Genomic DNA, 20170 nt, shown 5'->3' with positions numbered 1-20170 from the left:
CTTGTGTTTACGTTCTGTACCAACATAAACAAGCAGATTTGAACTATAAGATCAGGCTTTTCTTTAATGAGATTGAGATAGGTCTTGTAGTTGTTAATTTTTGATTTTATTTTTTTTTCCCCCAGGGACGCAGAGAAGAAGGGAGAAAAACTAAACATCATAAACTCCCTCTCATTCAGTGCAAGGTACCTACTGATACCAGAAAGCCTAAGCAATGTAACAATAACACCAATGCATTGCTATCTGTGAGTCTGAAGGTCCCAATGAATTACATATTATGCTGGTATATAAATCCACAGAAAGGTCAGATATTCCCTCCGTGGAATGCCTTATGCAGTTGTTCTTAAATGAAAACATAAGGACTTTGCATAGCTACCAGGAATTCCTGCATAATATCTAGTTCTGTTACTCACTTTTAGCTATCAGAAATTTGTTGCGGATGAATGGATAACTAACACAAAATTTCACTGAAAAATCCCTGCTCTAAGTGCAAATAAAGTGAATAAGATATTTTGTCTGGTCAACTGCTACTCGTGAAACATATATGCTGTTGCTGACACTCCTTATCCTTTCCACAGGAACAGCTAAGTTTCCTTTGCAATATTGCTGTCACGGGGCACACCACTGAGAAACAGAATGTGAAGCAGAGGTCTGCAGAGCACTGTTGAGCTGCCACCCCTCTTCATTAGTCCAGGAGCCACAACCCAGAGAGTCTCATAGCAGAAAACTAAACAAAACATGCACACATAGGGAGGGGCGGGGGGGGTGCGGGGGGAGGAGAGAACATGCATTCTGTGTGCATTTGAAAAAGAAGCTGATGAGAAAGCACTAAAGGTTATCAGTGCAACATTGCATATGCTCTTTAGCAAATACACAGCTTGAGTACTGGCAGTGGGTATTTCAGATGGTCTTCTGATGATTCTTCTTTAGAGAGTTTCAGCCTGCTTTCAAACTGAAGCAATTTCTTTATTCTTCAGCAGCAATTTCCCAGCTGTCTTCATTTCTTCCCCATGAGATCAGAATCAAATTTGAATGCCAGGAGTCTCTTTTTTTTGCTGTTCTTTCTATTTTTTCCTACTCTTTCTCAGTCCCTTATTTAAGTCTCTAGATTTGTAGCAGAATGTCTCAGGTTTGCTGATACTATAAATCAGTTCTGGATTAAACAGAGCATGAAAATGACACCAGCCCCCACTTTTTTATCTGCTATGCTGCCTCTGCAGTGTTGGCAAAAAGTCTCAGCAGAGTCTTATACCTTCCCTCTCCCCACTTACTCAGTCCCTCCACAGCATGCCAGACTTGGCCTGTTGGCTCTCTGAACCTTTACAGACAGCATGAGGATTCCCAAAGCAGGAGAACATCAGCACCCTACGCTAAAAGCGATGCAAGTCCTTGTCCCCTGGAGCCCATTGTGAGGCATAGGGCAGGCACCACCCTTCTTTCCTGAGACGAGCCTGCAACACCACCATTCTCTACCCCTTCCTGTTCCACTTGGACCGTTCTCATCCCTGCTTTAAATTTTGTTTCTTTAAACAAACAAACTAACAAAAAGCAAAAAAAAAAAACAAACACTCTCAGCTTTTAAATACAGCTTTGGAATTTCAGGTGCATTTACTGGGGTCAGCTTAGCACAGCACACCTCAAGAAGTACTCCAACCCCAGGGACTCTGAACACTTAGGCACAGATACAACTCTTTGTAACCTTGTAGTTCTGGAAGGACATTTTTCCTGAGTATTAGCTGCAAATAAAGTATAAAATTTTAAACACAGATTTAATTTTCAGCAGCTTGATTGTTTTCTTCCATAAATTTGATGCTTCATTTCTAATCTTACCAACCTTGTAAAGCCACTCCTGCCATTTACCTCCACAACATACCCGGTATGGGCATGTGGCAGTTATGAGTAGAGCTCTAGAACACATTTTCAGCACTTAAAGTAATTTAGATGATTAGGAAACAAGATTGTGAAGTTCAGCCTGTGCCTTCATTTCTGGTTCAGTGTGAAATATTGCCTCTTACTATGGGCAAATAATACATTTTTGACTGCTATTTCTCACACTAGTGTTAATTTCGGCCACAAAGCATATTTGCTACCTAACATAAACTAGGAAGAAAGAAGAAAAAGGAAGAGAAAGCTGTTTCTTTATTCAAGCGAAGCTAAGGATTACGAAAATAAAAATATATTGTTCTAAAGATCCATGACATGTGATGTCTCTAAAGGGGATGATTCTCTACTTGACTTTCTGGCTATTTTTCTTCAAGGGAAATACAGCCACATTACAATTCTTATTGCAAAATTCTATACAGAAATTACAATAATGTACATGAAAGACAGTACTTACCATACTGGAAAAATGTTTACTCAAGGGCTTGCCAAGGCCCTGGGTTTGGGTTTTTATTCGTTAGTTCTGCCACTTTTTTGGCTAATATCCTAATGAAACAAGGTTGATAGAAATGTAGGACCTCTCCCTGCCTCAGTTTGCCTTCCCCAAGTTTTGTAGTAAATTTGTAACTTGTTGGTTCAACCAAGTTCAGACAAGGCAGGGATATCTCCGTTACTGCGTCCAAATATCAGAAGTCAGGAGCAGTTCTCATTTCTCAGATGTATACACGCCCTCCAATCCCAGCCACTCCCAGTTTATGCTAGCAAGGACAGAAGAAAGAAATGGTTCACATATTCTTTTTTTTCTGCCAAATCAGTGACCACACAGATTGATTTTATTACTGCTTTTTATTTAGTAATGGCAAATTTCATTCATTCCTGCTCTTCTTTTTTAATCATGTCTTTTACATTGCTGGCTAATAAGAAATATCATTTTTAAAAAAAACCTTAATACACTCCATCAGATCACTCCTAGGTTTATTAGTCCATGACATCACTTTGAGACAGCAGGTAACTCTCACGTCACGTAGTTTTTTCTAGAATCCAGTCTGAATACTCAGCAACTTTTGTGTAGACACCCGGCTGCCTGGGGCGGGCACACCCTTCACCCCAGCTGGTGATGCCCACCAGATACCACACCTCCTCGTGCATGCATGACAGTGGCCCTCCTGAATCTCCCTGTGTCACAGAGGAAAGACAGAGCATGCAGGGAATAGCTCTTGTCAGTATGTCTCTCTCAAAGAAAGCCTTGATTACAATCAGCATCATTCAGTGTTAAGACCAGTATAACTGCCTAGATTACCATTACTTTTGCTTAGGGCTAGTTAACAGTGTACTGAAGCAAGGTTCCTGTTTTTCAGTAAATTACTGAAGTATGTTTTCTGCTTTTCTAGCAAATTGACTTCTAAATATTATCCAGTCTTTGCAAAACATTTCGCCTTCCCATTAAGGTTCAAAACTATTGTGTTGAGGTTTGTTCATTTTTTGTTTGGTATGTCTGTTTTTTTTTAAAAATTATCTACATACACTTCTTTAAAACCCAATGAAAACTACATGTTTAAGTGAGAAAAATGGTAAATTGGGCAATGTTTTCTCTTATGACCTTGGTTTTGGTACACGAACCTCAGTCTACATAGCTTATCTTGTTTGAGTGACTTTGTCTCTCTGAGGACAAAACACCCCTCTGTTTTCTTTTTTTATTCCTAACTGATCTTTCTGAACATAAGGTTCTTTAGTGTAGCTGTTATGAGTTGTTGAGGCAGTACCATGTGTGCTATTTTTATAAAACAGCATCTCCATGTTCTGATACACTGTAGCAGATAAAGAAAGCTTAACTGGAACAGAGGAAAAAATAATTCCCAGCTCCAAGTATTTTTATTACTAATTACTTAATATCAATCACAGCAACAGCAACAGTTGAACATAAATATGTTAACTGTTAAATGCTTAAAGTAAACATACTGTATTTGGTATAGAAATTAATCTTAACTAATCAGACTCTTTTCTTCTTGCGTAAGTCAACTCAGAATATTTAAATCAATGTGAGTGCATAAGTTTACACTCGAGCAGAGAATTTGACTCACTGTATTCACGCTGTTGTGACATTTTCTGTTCTAATAATGAACAGATCAGTCTGCTCAAGTTGTCTTTATCTTTCCATCTCCTGTGCATTTTAATAGCATTGCTAGCACTGTCCCTTCTGGTTTGTTGATGGTGAAAACTTTAAAATAAGCTTTCATATACTGTAGTTCATGTCAAGAAATAAAAACATCACATAGGAAATCCACTTTTATTGGAGAAACACTTAGAGACATTATACTTGCTCTCTTTGGATTTCTGATACTCTGAAAGAATACTCTTTTGTTCCCTAAATGGATGAGATACACATACTCAGAGTTTCTTATCTATGGAATCTATCTGTAATGATTTCAACACCACATCAGAAATTTTTTGAACATATGTTAATTTTCAGTGCTTTTGACATGCAAAAGTGACAAGTTAATGAACAGATAAAGGCAAATAAAAATAATTGTAGTATTTCATATTTGAACACAGGGTTGGAAAATACGAGTACATACTGCTCATTTTCATTACCTTACAAGCATCTCTTCCACCTTCATCATAGCCAGCACAGATCACTTTATCACCTATTCTGCGTTTCCGGTATCTTGCCTGGCATTCCTCTTTTGACATCAGAGGAACAGTAGTCTTCTGAAGAATGTCTTCTACTCGACCTGTGTAATAGGCAGCATGAACAGAGAAACATTTACACCTAACAGAAAAATAAGTTAAAATTAAACTCTAGAAATCCCCATATCTTGGTATTAAAAAGATGGAGGCCACAGCTTCTATATGTTCATGACACCGTCTTTTCTTTTTTTTTGTGGTTGTCTATTAGTTTGAATGTTTTTATAATGACATTTTATGTCTCATGACTGGAAGAGCTTCAAAACTCCATTGTGATTTGCAATGAATCCTCATATAAGTACAGCTCTCAGGACATTGGCCCTTGTAACCAGTCCTCCTGCTGAAGGCATTTCTCTGTATTATTAACATAGATTTCTTAGTAATGCATAATGATAGGATTGGAACTCTCAACTGGCAACCCTGTACTGCTCCAAGCCCAAGTCGTTCTCAGGGGTTAAATAAGAGTATTGGAGAGCTGCCTCTTCTTAAAAATTAACAGAAGAAATTAGCCCATAAATATCTGCCTAAATTTATTAGATTTCACATTGAACTCTAGATAGGAAAGTGTATAAAGGAAAAGACCTTGTTTAAGTAAAGGGAGTTATGTGTATAAAAATACATATATATGTAAATACATGGAAATTACACATATTAATAAGTAAATGTAAACTCAGACTTAGATAATTAACAGCTACTTGGCCTACCTCCATATAAAATCAAAAAAGCTCGAATCTCATCTACTATCAAAACACAAAAGTCACCAGCACTGTTTATAATCTACCTTCAGAATCATAAAAGCAACATACTTCAATATCTACTTTCTGAAGTCCTATGAATATTATCACATTAAAAAAAAAGCATGGATTATGTGCAGACTGTAATTCAAAATCCCTCAGTTCAGTGATAGGTTTGTTGGCTTTTTTCTGCTGGAAACACAAAAAGCAGTGTGTATTCCAGATATACACTGGGGTTTACCAGTACATTAAGCCAGAATCTAAAGAGATGTATTTGAGGGCTGTGCAGGATCTATTTAAGATTGTATCCTTACAGATTTCAAATTACTGAAAAAAAAAAAGTATAAATCTTTGTCAGGATCTGTTCCAATTTTTATTGGAATGTGGAGATATTTAGTGATAATTTTTTACATGTTTCCTATATGTTTTATGATATCTTAATAGAATTAGATTCTAATTAATTTCATTAAACTGCTGGCCAGAGAGTACTAATAGTAGCCAAGAGCATAATAGAATTTTCTTTTTAAAAAGAAACACACAACAAAAAAAATATGGCCTGACTCTAATCAAATGCATGTCAATGTAAAGCAGGAAAATGACAAATGAAATCAAAAAAGTTATACAGCTACTACAGGAATAACTGACATCAGAATCACATGGTAAGATCATGACCTCAGACCGTCTTTTTGCAACTTCTTTGGTTTGGAAATTTTCTGTATTTGGTTTAACCTGCAAATGAACGTTCCTTAGTAAAAATAAGAAAGTAATAATAATACCTTTTCCCTGTACATGAGTAAGGAGCTGAAATCAAAAGGTCTTGTTGTACCTACTATCCTTAAATCTCCTCAGTCAAGATATTCTTGCCCTCTCTCTTCCTACACAGCCATGGCAGGCGAGATGCAGTAAGTCACTGGACTTAACTCACTTATGAACTCCCCAAAATGCTCAGCATATGTAAATAGAAAGATTACACCACAAATTTGTACTAAAGGATATATTAATAAGATCTGGAGCAGGTAATCTACAGCCTCACTATTTACAGTAATTCATCTCAATATAATGTATTACCTCATAACTAGAAGTCTATCTGAGAGCACACAAGGTGATGTGAAATTAGGTAACTTGCAGGATTTGACTACCTGCATCAGAAAAGCTTTACAGTGTAAAGAATCAATGTAGACTATCAACGTATAGGAACTGTTATATTCATGTCTGTTGACTCAGATGATTGATGTGAATTCATTTAACCAAATATGTGAGCAACTGCATGTACTTTGTGTAGCCTGTGATCACAATTCCTTTTTTCAAGGCTCAAAAGGGTTCTTCTGGTGGGATATGTGTTTTTGGTTTGGTTTTTTTTTGTGGGAGATGTTGTTTTTTTAACAATGTGAATTTTGCGAATACAAGAACTCACTCTTTAAGTATTTTTCAGTACCTTTTTCTTTTCTGTAACCCCATCCAGTTACCCAACAGTCAGTATAAAGTGTATTAGCATCTTCTTTTGCTGGCAGGCAAATAGGTAGTTGAAGATCTAAAATATGATTAAAAATATTAGTTTGACCAGCAGAGAGAACCGCAACAACAAGGTTTTGTGGCACCTACATAACCCTGATGACAGCCTCCATGTTATGCTTTGTCCCTTACGCTATATATTGTTCCAGTCACAGAAATGAATAACACCCATTATCTTTTCAAAGCCAACAGAATGAGATCCTCCTCAAACCCCAGTAACTGTACGTTAAAGGAAGTCAGCCCAGGTGTCATGCACTGCCATACCAATACCAGCCCCGTGTCATCCTGCACATTTTCAGAATTCCTCTGAAATACATACCAGTAAAATTCATAGGTTTATCAAGTTTCATTAATGCAATGTCATATCCAGTCCGGTCGTGTTTATACTGAGGATGAACAATAATCTCTTCCACTTTGAAGAAGGGTGTGTCCTCATTTATTTCTGACTGTTTTAAAATACCAGAATAAACACGCCAAATGTTGGGATTCACAGGACTGAGGGAAAAAGACAAATAATCTGTGGCAAAAGTTTTGCACTAATTTAGAATTCATGCACAGATACCAGTATTTTCCATTACTCGTTAGTGTACAATGAATAGGACTGGGTCATTCTTACTATTTTTTATTTTCACACTCTCAAAACTTAAAACAATACTGTGCTACAAGGGACAAAGTATGGAGTTACATTATGAATATGAATTGTCTACCCTAGAAGTCCACCTTTTGTCTACATTAAATCAGCTTATTTTAGTCTAGATCTCATTTTTATTTTTCTGAAAGTTGGATCTCAACTTATCTCACACACTAGATGAAGCTTTTTATGTTTAGGCCTCACCTCATGATACAGTGTGCAGCCGTAAGAATCCACTGGTTGCTGATGATAGAGCCTCCACAGAGGTGTCTGTGACGAGACCGCTTCATGTGCAAGCTGACTTGCCATGGCCATTCACCAGGGGAAGAGTCCATCCCTCCAACGACTCTAATAGTTGTTGCAGAATGCTGCATACACACTACAGAAATTATTCAAAACTGTGCTTAAAGATAATTTGCACTAAACAATGAAAAATGAAGACGAGACTAGCGCAGACCCCTGAATAGGGACTGATCTATTGCAAACAAGGTGATACATGGTACATTCACAGAATCACAGAATCACAGAGTAACCAGGTTTGAAGAGACCCACCGGATCATCGAGTCCAACCGTTCCTATCAAACACTAAACCATGTCCCTCAGCACCTCGTCCACCCGTGCCTTAAACACCTCCAGGGAAGGTGACTCAACCACCTCCCTGGGCAGCCTCTGCCAGTGCCCAATGACCCTTTCTGTGAAAAATTTTTTCCTAACATCCAGCCTAAATCTCCCCTGGCAGAGCTTGAGGCCATTCCCTCTTGTCCTGTCCCCTGTCACTTGGAAGAAGAGGCCAGCTCCCTCCTCCCTACAACCTCCTTTCAGGTAGTTGTAGACAGCAATGAGGTCTCCCCTCAGCCTCCTCTTCTCCAGGCTAAACAACCCCAGCTCTCTCAGCCGTTCCTCATAAGGCCTGTTCTCCAGCCCCTTCACCAGCTTTGTTGCTCTTCTCTGGACTCGCTCCAGAGCCTCAACATCCTTCTTGTGGTGAGGGGCCCAGAACTCAACACAGTATTCGAGGAGCGGTCTCACCAGTGCCGAGTACAGAGGGAGGATAACCTCCCTGGACCTTTCATATCCCTTTGATATGTATTATCATAAAGTCTATTAAAATCAAGCTCATAGTGCTACCACTGGTGTTTACAATTTGTGGACCTGGCCAACTTCACTTTTCCAAAACTCTTTAACTTCACAGGGAATCTTGTTGGGACAATGCAACCAAAACAAAACAAAACAAAACAAAACAAAGGTTTTGGCTTCCTGTACTGAAATCAGTTGAGCACTGCCTCTTTTTCATGAAATAGGTTTTACTTACCAGTACTGGCTTTTTTTTTACATAATCTTAGTGAGTATCCAGAGATTTGTCCTGGTCCATGTACGATTTTCACTGGAGATCCAGTCGAGGACATTCTTAGGTGGCACTCACACTTGCTGCCAGTGAATTAATGCAAATATTCAGTTTGTATTTTCATGCAGAACACATATGTTAGCCTCACCCCAAGTCTGAAAAATGATTATTTCAGCAGTCATTAAATATTTTAAAAAAATATATCTCACCCTTCCTCATTGCATGAATCCTGGAGGGGAAAGTAGGTAAAAAATTGGCAGCGGATCACATCTGTGCAAACCTGCTGACAGGCTCTGTGTCCTTTAGTGTAAGTGACATTGAGTTCATCTCCCAAAAAATTCATATTCGTGTAAGTGCGAGAATTGCAGACTGTAAGAATGAGTGCATTTCAAGCATCAGAAAGCCTATTAATCTATTTAATTCAAACTAAGAATTTTTTATTGTAAATTACTATTTACCAGGAAAGGATCTTCTGCAATTTAGCAGACCAAAACCTGACACAGCGTTCTCTTGTGATATAAGTGCCTCTGGTATCCCATTTGTTGATGTCTTCAGAAGGCAAAGATTTCTAAAATGAAAATTTTTTACAGTAACTAAATCTGTTCTCACATTCTAAATTTTTTTTTTTAGGTGCTAATAAGGAAATGCTCTTAAATGGGGGTGGGGGGTAGAGCTAAAGGGTTAGTCTCAGAGGATTTTGTGTTGGACTTCATACATGGAAGGGGTGACTTTAGATGATACATGCAATCTCAGTTTTGCTTCTTCACGAAATTCCTTTGAAATGTTATTCTTCCATTTTGGGAGGAATACAGATTTTTAACTATTCTCACTACTACATATGAAAGAAGGAATCTCAGTAGGAATATTTTTAAACCTGTCAACTTTATTGAAACATTTTTAAAGTAAATAACTTAATAGTGCTAGCAAATTAGATGCCTCTTTTGACAATTTCATACAATTCACCTTTAAGTCATCAAAGCAACCTACAAGATGACTCTCTCTTTGACACGTCTAAGTCTTTTCAGATTACTAATAGACAAGCAGATGCAACAAAACCCCCCCGTACACACAGGAGAACAGATTAAATGCCCCCAGGAAATTATAAACTTAAGAACACAAAACATTAGAAGCTCTGCATTATTGAAAATAACATGCTAGCAAAAATTTCCAGAAGTATAATAAAATAATGGTTAAAACAAAAAAAAGACTGACTGGTTTGTCATTTGTTTGGTTTTATTTTAAATAAACACATTTACTTAAGGAATTAAACTTGTTTGTCATATTCACCTTTGGGATGCTATTCGCCATTCCCTGGTAAAGAATGTAAAGAACAAGCACTTTGGAAAATATGTACAAATAGTTTGGCAGACAGAGGTATCAGGAGTGAAAAAACTTGTAATGTTCATTCCTGAAAATTCCTGATCTTCAAAAATGTCTGTTTGACAATCTATACAAAACAAGAACAAAATATCAAAATTCCAATTATTTTATGATGTTATCAGAATATTAAGGTTTACAGATTATTCATTTCTATCCTTATTCAGACTCTCCTTCCTCTGTGACTTATAAACTGGAAAGATAATACCACATTTTAAACAAAAATTACTTCTCAAGTTCATCTTTGAATGCATAAACTCGTGAAGAGGGCCACTGAACAGAGATAAAAGAAACGACATGTTAGAACATAGATTTGCTAATTTAATAGGGATGGTGTTTTGACAAGATTTTCGAAAAACATAAGCATGAAAGGACAACGATAACAGACAATGATTACAGAATAAGAACTGGAAAAAATATCAGGGGACTAGAAAATAAAAGTCAACTAACTCTTACTATTAGTGGGTAAGGCCCATATTAAGGAGTTCAGGAGAATGGATAGTTTCTAAAGAAAATTAGATTTAAAGTACGAATGTGGATTTTAGAGGCTTGGGGAAGCCAACCCATGATCTCAATGATCATGTTCTGTGATTGTTCAGTATTCAATGACCTCAAAGAAGGTAATTTGTAAACAGCAGAAATGCAAACAAATTGCTATAGATGTACAGTAGCATGTGTTCATAAGGACAAAGTCAGAAAGACAAAGGCACAAAATGAAAGGCCGGAAAGGAAGGGACAAACTCTTGAAAGAAAAATACTCAGTGTCATTCAATTAGCATCAAGAAAGAAGCTCAGGTTCTGCTTAAGGAAGAAGGAAAACTAATGGCAGAAGAAATAAGAAAAGCTAAAGAACTACTATTTTTTTTCTCTCTCTTCTTCATGAAAATAACCCTGCAGTTAAGTGGTCAACAACATTAATATTATTGAGCAGAAGGAAGAAGAAAGTTCAGAACAGGAAGCAGAGAAATCCTATAATGTTGGTGATTTTTGATTGCAAGAACAAGCACAGACACAGCTTTCATCACAAATCACCCACAAAACACAGTTGTATTAGAAAGCTGCAGGTCTTCATTAAAAATTTCCAAGTGCCTGCACAGTATACAAATAAAATAATTTAGATCTTCAAAGTAGGCAACTGTTTTTTGTAAGACAAATGATAAAAATGGAAAAACTAAAAAGAGCCGAACCTCCTCTGTGCCTGAGAGTATTAACAATATTTGCAAGAATAAGTTTCTATTAGAATTATTTTACGCAGTGAAGCACTTATACATGTCAGACATAGACTGCACCTTGTCATCCATAGCCCTTAAGATTGAACTGAACAGAGATTTTTAAATAGTTACCTATTTCAGAAAGCTGGCAAGGCTTTAAAGAGAATCCAGACACAACCTCATCAAGCACCTTTATGCTGGTTGGAGTTCCTAAACTGGTGTGTTTCAAGAAGCATTTTTTACTGAGTAACAGAGAATAGAGAAAGTGGTAAAATAACAGGCCATCTTCCTTGGTCTAGACCAACTTCCTGACCCCAAAATTCCTACCGTAGTGCATGTTCTGGCCATAGGCCAGAGTAATCTCCAGTCTCTAGAGCAGTCTTTAAATGAGGAACAGAGCTAGTCAAACAATGTTTAACTTACAAAATTGAAGAGATTAACAGCTCAAAAGCAGGTCTGATAAAAATTAAAAGATTTCTCTGTCTGCTCTGATGATGCATTTTCAGAGCAAGTTTTAACAAAGCAATAAAGCTGTGCATCCACCAGTATAATTTGCACTTCAGTGTCTCCAGAGTATTTTTATTTTATTCATTATTATAATAATCAAGTTTGTCTTTCTCACCAATGGACAAATGAAAGCTAATTTACTACAGACATTTTGATATCTGTAAGTTAGAATAAATATTGAAAGGATGACAAATCAAGGAAAAAATATTTCCTTGAATAAATTTTTGCACTTTAGATTGTTCTGAGATTTATTCACTAAAGCACAGCAATGTCCAAGGAAAGGGATCAAACCTGTATTTACCGAAAGCTTGCATTGTGAAATGTTTCTGAAGCATATGTGAAAAAATGACATCGATTGTCATTGGTACATCTTTTTTGACACTGCTGGTAGCTGTCAGCCATAGTAACATCATAAATTTTCCCTTCCATATCCAGTCCTATGTGGACATCTAGGCTGCAAGCTGTGAAAAAAAAAAGAGACCAACCTCTGAAAACATGTTTCTATTCTTTTCACCACCCCACACCCTCAAACTGCCCAAAAGATAGCAGTTTGTATGACACAGCCCTTGTAATCCAGATCCCACATTCTATACTCACTTCAGTTACATTATGCTTCACATCATACATTCCTATCATCAGAATCAGAAGTATACAGTAGTACCACATGGCAGGGGAAAAAAGACAGCAGGCTTTGACAGTGCCTCTGCCTGCATGGGAGGGACATTCTAACCACTATGGCTGAGACCATGGTGACAATAATCAAAGCAAGAACTCCTAAACATGCTTTTCTATTTCCAGATTTATAGAGCAGCGTAAAAGGTAAATTCTGTCCTCATAAGAAACAGACATCTCCCATTTGAGTCAGAAGATTTAATTTATGCCTCACAGAGGGGAAATTGTGGCTGTGGGGTTTGAAATAACTTTCTCCCATGAAGGATGCGGGTTTCACCTTATAGTCAGTGGAGTCTCTTCACAGAAGAAGAGTCAGTCAGACACTTGGCGGGTTTTTAAACATATATAAGTAGATTTTCATTTTAATGACAACTAAGAGCAACTCTGATGATATTAGTTAATTTATATAAAGAATAACATCCCACTGAAAATTATTTTGCTGGGCCAAAGCTACTCAGAAATATAAATGCAACAGGAAGTTGGCAGGGGAGTTCTTTTGAAATTCCTGAGTGCTCTGAAAGGCAAGTGGCAAGAAAAAGCAAGCACAATGGATTTGTCAATAGCTGTAACAGAGAACTTGCATAAAGACCCATGTAGCCATGTTATGTTGAGGTGCTATACCAATAAAAATAAAGAACTAGCCTGACATCTATAAAACAGTATTTGGCCTCAAAGTTAAGAAATTAACAAATATGCTTTTCCTTAATCTGTTCTCCTGCAATACCATGCTAATGCTTAAAGCTGACCTCCCTTTAGTACCATCAATATGATGGTACAAGTTTAAAACATATTTAAAACAACATATTTTGTAGGCTTTAAATATCCCTGCTGATAACTCACAGATTAAGCATGATGACAATAAGACTACGCATAGCACACATGCACTAAAAGATGCTAATTAATTATTGCACAGAATCATGAAAGCAGCAGGATCACTTTGTGAATATTCATTTCTGCTTTGCTGGACATCTACTCTACAAAGTTATAAAGCACAGTCATACACAGTGTACGAGCAGCTTGCTGGAGTGGAATTGTAGTAGTAAATAAATCTTTAGAACTGGAACTACCAGTTAAAGCATGTGCTCCCATCTGCTTCTAGCAAATTAATTAGTAACTATGTGAGCATAATCTCCCTGATAACTCATCTGGGGAGCCTTGCTGGTGGATAGCTGGGGCTGAAGGGTGAAACCAGTGGCAGATTTTGTATCTGTGCTTGAAAGAGATCTGGCAAAGAGCATACAAATCTCTGCTTGACTGCTTCCCTGATTCTATTCCTGTTTTCAAAATGCATCTGCTACATGATATAAAGCACAAAATGCATATGTGTGAATAACCATATCTTACCACTAATTTGGATATTACACTGTTTTAAGGAATGCCCAGAGATAGCTCCATCCATGTCCACTTTCGGCAGCATTTCTGTACCGCTGTCTTTTAAGTAGCAGGAAAACCTGTGTTTTAAAATGCAGCAATTCACTGCTTTTGAAGTACAACAGAGACTTTTGCAATTGTTTCTCATGTGAAACATGGACTGTCCAAAATACTTCAACATTAAAATTTAGACAGCAAGTGCAATTTGGAGAAAGACTAGGTAGAGCCACATCTGCGTTGTTGGCAATGGTACGTTCAGTGGGTGATGACATTACTTGATGTATGTGGGAGCTCTGAGAGGTCTCACTAAAACAAGAAGCACAGCCCAAGATCTGGGGGATAGAAATGCACTGGGCATAGAAAGGGAGGACAGGCTTATCTTCTCAGGCTACCTAAGTTTTCAATTATGAGAAAAATATGCAAAAGAGAGAGGGTGGAGGACAGTAGAGGGAACCATAAACAGAGATGTTAAATTGCTCACACTGTCCTTCAGCAATAAATACATGACACAGAGGAGGGACTGCACAGTCTGTTCTGTTTCCTTGAAAGGGTTAGTATGCAAGTATGAAAGATCAGTTAATGCCAAATTTAGTCTTTCAAATTTAAGCAACTATTCTTTTGGATCACCAGTTTTAAAGAAATATGACTTTTTTTCCATGGTAACCCTGTAGCTTTCCCTGTGTGCCTGTGTTCTGTCAAAATGTTACCAAGTTCCTAAAATTACCACAAGTGACCAGCAAAAGACACACAAACACAAACATTTTACCTTTTTGCAGGATCTTTAGTCCATGCTGCTGGCAAATAGGTGAAGAGTAGACAGGTAGGATGGTAAGTACACACAACTTGACAGTAATTGGCACTTGGTGTGAAAACTGTAATGAGGTCTCCTCCTTGGAAGTATGTATTTTCATAGATCTGAGTCACACATTCTGATACAGAATAACAAAACGTGTAAATTATTAAATTAAAGATGGGAGCATGCACAGTTCACTAGGAGAGGGTGAAACCATTGCTTTTCTTCATCACTGATCTTGCTTGTAAGACATTCCTTTGGCAGGAGAAGAGGGTAAGGGGTTGAGTAGCACAGTTCCTCCAAGAGTCTCATCTTTACTCTCCAGCAGAAATAAGAAACTCTGGGATACCTCCCTCCATTCCCTGCCTGACGCCCAATGCCTTGGAGCCCGCAGCCCCAATTCAAGAACCTTCCCAAAGGAACTTCTGCTCTTACACCAATTCAAGAGCTTTCCACACAGAGAAACAGTGCAGGCACCACAAGACCACTCCTCACGTGCTAATCAGACAGGGACCTGCTCTAAAAATAGATCCTGACAAGAACATATGCACGTGCCCATCACAATATGGACCACTTTTTCCTTTGTGTGACTATTTTTGCTTTGTCCTGCTACTTTTCTCCTCTTTTTCTCTCTGCCTTATTAGTTTTTTTCTTCTCTCCCTTTATTTTACTGCACCTTTTTTCCCCTTTTCCCTGGCACTTTCAGGTACATTGGATCGAATCTGAGCTTTGTTGTGATTTGTTTGGCAACTTTGACTTGTGTTCAAAGTACAGGTTGTGATCTGTGCGGATTGAGATCTGCTTTGCAACTTTGAGAAATGACACTCAGAGTGTACCTGAGTTCTTGTTGTGGTAAACTGCAGATTGAGATCTGTTTTGCGACTTGGGCTGTGTCCAAAATAAGTGTTGGATTTGGATTTGAATTTGTCCTGGGGGAGATTTGTCAGTCTCTCCAGATTCACCATGCAAATATCCAGAAGAAACCTACCCCTCGCTTTTTGTGGCTGAGCAGGTTGGTAGGGGATGGGCTGTAACACCTGCACGTGGGGAAAACATATAATTTACCCAAAAAAAAAAGAGGACAAAGTAAGGAATTCTTAGACATATGTGCAAGATCCAAATAAACGTCCAAATTTTCTGGTATATATAATTTCAAGATCTTTCTTTAAAAACTGGTATTTATTATTCTCATTAGAGTTTGTTTACCCAATTTTTTCATAAAGAGAAAATAATTTTCTATTACTTAAAACACTAAGCAGATTCTAAAGTCAAAAGGAAATAATATTGCAATCATTTGCTGTATCAGACATTTTGTATATTATTTACCTTCTTTTAGTTTAAATTAACATCCAAAAAAATTGATTTATGCTGTAAAACTACGTACTGTGTAAAACTGCACCACTTCTGTACATCTTAATTTTATAAAAATGTTTCCTAGATAATTTTCTAGAACATTTAGTACAGAAATGTTTCAAGATTTTAGTTTTGCTGATATTTCAGAAATCCATGAAAAACACTTCCTTAAATAGTACTACATTTATCAAACAGATATCGCTAAAAAGCTGAGTTACCTAATTGTTACAGGTAATTCATTACTGAGTGTAATCCTGTGTTGGCTCTTAGTTATAATTTATCAGCATAGAGCAAGGAAACGCAATGCAATTTTTGTAGTTTGACTTTTGCTAACTGAGCAAGATAAATCATTAACACAGGCTGACATTTAAAAACATACACAATCACTAATTTCTAGCACACCAAGAGAATTGTAAAAAAAATAATTTATGATAAAACAATTGGTTCTGAAGTTATTCATACTTACTGCAATAGCATTTCAAGCATGATCATACATGGTTGTTACACAGATGATTTTCAGATCAGTAATTTCATGTAGAGGCAGCATGTGAACGAGACTCAAGGTTGGTAGGGTTTGTTTATTTAGAAAACTAAAACAGGAAGTTGGCTCTGAAGCTCAGGTGCCTTCCCATAGTGAGAAGGCTGGGCTGAGGGGCTCCAGCAAGGTGGCCATCAGTCCTGCCTCCTACCCCAAGAGCAGAATCTGGGAAAGGGCTGAGGCTCTTCTGCAGCCAGGAAGAAGCAGTCAGTTTATACCAGCACTCCCAGACTGAGCCTCCAGCAGCCAGCACACGTTACTGCAAACTTCAGAGAGCTCTAATTTGTGCTGAGGGGAATAAGGCTAGAGCAATTTCAGCTGAGAAGCACAGGGCACTGCTTTGCCTCCTTAGTCCCTCACCAGCCTCAAAGGGCTCCCTTCCTAAGCTGTTGCTAAAGCTGTTAACATTGCTATTGGGTGTGGGGCACTGAACATCACACTCAGTCCAACAGAGAAAACTGCCCGTAGCACGGTCCCGTGAGTGCTGGGTGAGGTGACAGAATGGCAGTGGCTGCAGGACAATGTCAGTAAAACCCAACAGAAACTTCCATGTCCGGCAAAAGGGATATGTGAGTTACCCAGACTCAACAAAGCACAGCCCAGCAAAATCAAGACAGGTCTCTTAGGATCAGACTACAGATGCTAATCCTCTCCCCTTCTAGAAAAGTGTGCCTGTCTTAGGAATTTATATTCACTTACCACTGTAAACGGAAGCAAGTGAGAAAATTAAATAAAAAGTCTGATAAATCCAAATCATCCTAAAAAAAGAACACAAAATCATTGTTTAGGTTATGTTTAATAAAGAATGTATAATTAGTTTTATAAAGTACCAAAAGGTATATCACTGATTTGCACTTGTACTGTTGCACCATTAATTCAAAATAACATTGAGAATTACAAATTACAGCTGTGATACACAGTTGTGGCATATATAAAGCAGCATAAAAGAGCAACACATGTTTGTCTTTATAGTTGCAAGAAGGAATAAAATTTATAAGGACTTAGGAGAATTTGTGCTTCATTTAGAATTTATTCTTGCTTAAACTGGGAGCAATATTCCATCAAAATGTCATTGTTAAACCTGACTGTATCCTGTTAATTAAGTGGATACTATTATCAACTTTGCAAACAAATGACTCGCGCTTACTGCTGCTGGTACACATTATACGAATTTCAAACCTTTCCGTTTTTTCACGTGCTACAACTTAAACTGTGAAAGAATCAAACAAATTAACCACACAACACAATCCACAAATAGATCAACATACACTGTCTTGTTGCTATGAAAACCTTTCATGAATATCAGTTGTGATGATTACATACCTGAACACAGAGTAGGAGAGTAGGTCTGGATGAATGGATAAGGCTTATGCTCTACCAAAAAAAAAAAAAAAGTCAACAGTTTGTGTTAAATATTACTGTGCCTGCAATGCTAGCTTATCTTTAGTATTTACTTTGAATGCGTGCTCTTTCAGTCAATATTGTTCCTGACCTTGAGCAGCATTTTCAGAACATGTGTCATCCAGGCTGCACTGAAATTGATGTCCAGGTTTTACAACAGCTGAGCATTTGACTCTTTAGGACATTTATTATAGAAGGCAAATCCCTGGTTCAGAACAGTCAAGAGTATCTGCTACCAGTACAAGAACCTACATAAAAAGGGAATGAGATTCATCTCAAGAGTAAATCCTGAGCTGGGGCAGAGCATGGAATCCACAAGAAATCAGTAAGACTACTGACTCCAACCCAAGTAAATGACAGCATTATGAAAATACTGTAACTGAGGACAGAATAATCACATACATTTTCTTACTATTACAATATTTTCTTGAGGCATTCTCCTGACAAATAGAGACAGCTATATTCTTCAACTATGCATTCTGTGCTTTTTTTTTATGTAATATCTGTTCAAGTTGTTATTCCTCCATTTCAACACTGCAGAAATTATCCCACCTAGATATTCTGAATAGTGTTACTGTAGCCCTTTCTATGCTTCTATATTGTTGTTAGATGCAACTAAGAGCATCTTCAGTTTGCCGGAAGACAGATTTAAAAAGAAAAAAAAAAGTGTTTGCAGATAAATGAAATGTAAATGCAACAACAAGAAGTCAAACTTAATTTATAGCAGATCTACATCACTTTTTTTATATCCACAAATCTTTTTAACAAGCCAAGTTAAATAAATAAATTTCATACAAAAAACAATTCTTTCAAGTTTTAAAAAAAAGTTGTTTGATTTCTTAGTGAAATTGCTAAAGAAACAACTCGCTCACCTCCTCATTCTTTTTCCTTTTTTCTTTTAGACTGAATATGCTGGAAAGGCAGATACATACTCCTCAAAAAATATCTCGATCAACACCTTTCCCCCAGCTATGACCCTTCTGAGGTTCCTAGTGATTGAAATGACTTCTCAATAACTTATGGGCCAGCAAGGTCTCTAAATACTCATTGCAGAGGAAGAACTGTCTCAAAGCCTTGTTATTCTTCTGTGTATCAAGTTGCTTAGCCCTGACATGCTTGCAGGAGAGGACTGCAAAGCTTTCAGTACAGCCACTTTCATTTTCACATGATCCCTTCAGTTTTAAGTGTGTAACAGTGACAAGGAAGAGTGCTAGTGGGTTTTACTGCAAAATGCATTCATAGTTTATTCCTGTAACATTAAGGATTTTGAGACTAAGATGCCTGTACAGCTCTGACTTTCAGTTCAGACAAGGAGACCTTCCATCGGTCACAGGGTGTAAAGGTATCAGAACAGTACAGCTCTGGGAAAGCATACCGCACAGTTTCTAGCCAGCACTACTGAAACTTTTCTGTGTAACCACACATATCGCACTTGGTGCCTTTTTTCTGGTTTATAAAATCATAATTTTTTACACCACTGGAGAAATGATCAACTTTAAATTATAGAACATCCATAATCCTGAAACTAATCACAAAACTTACTGCGTATCTGCATATTTATAAACAAGCTGAACTTGTAAGCTTTTGTGCTGCTCAACCTGCACTAGTATTTAATTAAAATAATTCTCTTTTTTTGGTTGGTTGTTTTTTTTTTTTTTGGCATGCATTTTGCTTGGTGGCACAAAGGGATTAGGACTTCTCTCCAAGGACTTTTAACTTCTTCACTTTTCATTTCTCATCAGGGCTTTCCAGCTCAGATATTAGGTGATGTTCCAGTTCATCACTCTCTCGTTAAAAATCAAAACAAGCCCTCAGAAAACTTCAACCCCAACACTTTTGGAAAAATAAGGTATACAGTTCAAATCAGCTTAAATAACAGGTCAGATTCATTATAAATTTCATAACGATCATGTGTCGCATCATACAGTATACAGTCATACCCATTCACCAGAAGCTTCTCTAGGACTTAATTTCTACAATCAACTATCTATTTTAGAAATTTTTCTCAAGAAAAGGAATCGTTTGGTAATGGCTTTTTGTTTCACAAGCAAACCAGTGAGGAGAAAAGAAAAAAAAAAGACTTTCTTAAAGCAGCAGTTCTCAAACTTAGGTATCTCACTCCTTCCAAAAGCATACATTTTTATCTATATGAGCATCGA

The 20170-nt window shown here is 37.4% G+C and overlaps 2 protein-coding genes across 6 annotated transcripts in view; both read right to left on the bottom strand.

The window, feature by feature from the left end:
• Positions 1–20170, bottom strand: part of TLR3 (toll like receptor 3) — a 165404-nt gene that overhangs the window by 88450 nt on the left and 56784 nt on the right. The gene's annotated exons all lie outside the window — the stretch shown is intronic.
• LOC138719583 (coagulation factor XI-like) lies at positions 2800–17988 on the bottom strand. 5 transcript variants are annotated; one of them, XM_069854886.1, is made up of 15 exons: positions 17942–17988; positions 17310–17368; positions 14693–14855; positions 13900–14006; positions 12185–12344; positions 11509–11618; positions 10076–10235; positions 9247–9356; positions 8998–9157; positions 8756–8871; positions 7648–7822; positions 7132–7307; positions 6736–6831; positions 4474–4613; positions 2800–3057 (listed from the first exon to the last, which is right to left on the bottom strand). In XM_069854886.1, the coding sequence occupies exons 2-15, from the start codon at positions 17365–17367 to the stop codon at positions 2902–2904; spliced, it is 1887 nt and encodes a 628-aa protein (XP_069710987.1). In that variant the 5' UTR covers position 17368; positions 17942–17988; the 3' UTR covers positions 2800–2901. The 5 variants fall into 5 exon arrangements, 2 of the variants coding, with proteins under 2 accessions (XP_069710987.1, XP_069710988.1); XM_069854887.1 differs by having other exon boundaries at positions 17934–17958; XR_011337239.1 differs by lacking the exons at positions 2800–3057; positions 4474–4613; positions 6736–6831; positions 7132–7307; positions 8998–9157 and having other exon boundaries at positions 7686–7822.

Source organism: Phaenicophaeus curvirostris, chromosome 4, assembly GCF_032191515.1.
Source record: "Phaenicophaeus curvirostris isolate KB17595 chromosome 4, BPBGC_Pcur_1.0, whole genome shotgun sequence".
In the NCBI taxonomy this organism is placed as follows: domain Eukaryota; kingdom Metazoa; phylum Chordata; class Aves; order Cuculiformes; family Cuculidae; genus Phaenicophaeus; species Phaenicophaeus curvirostris.
Note: the sequence above shows the minus strand (reverse complement) of the source record. Positions and strands in the feature narration are given on the sequence as shown.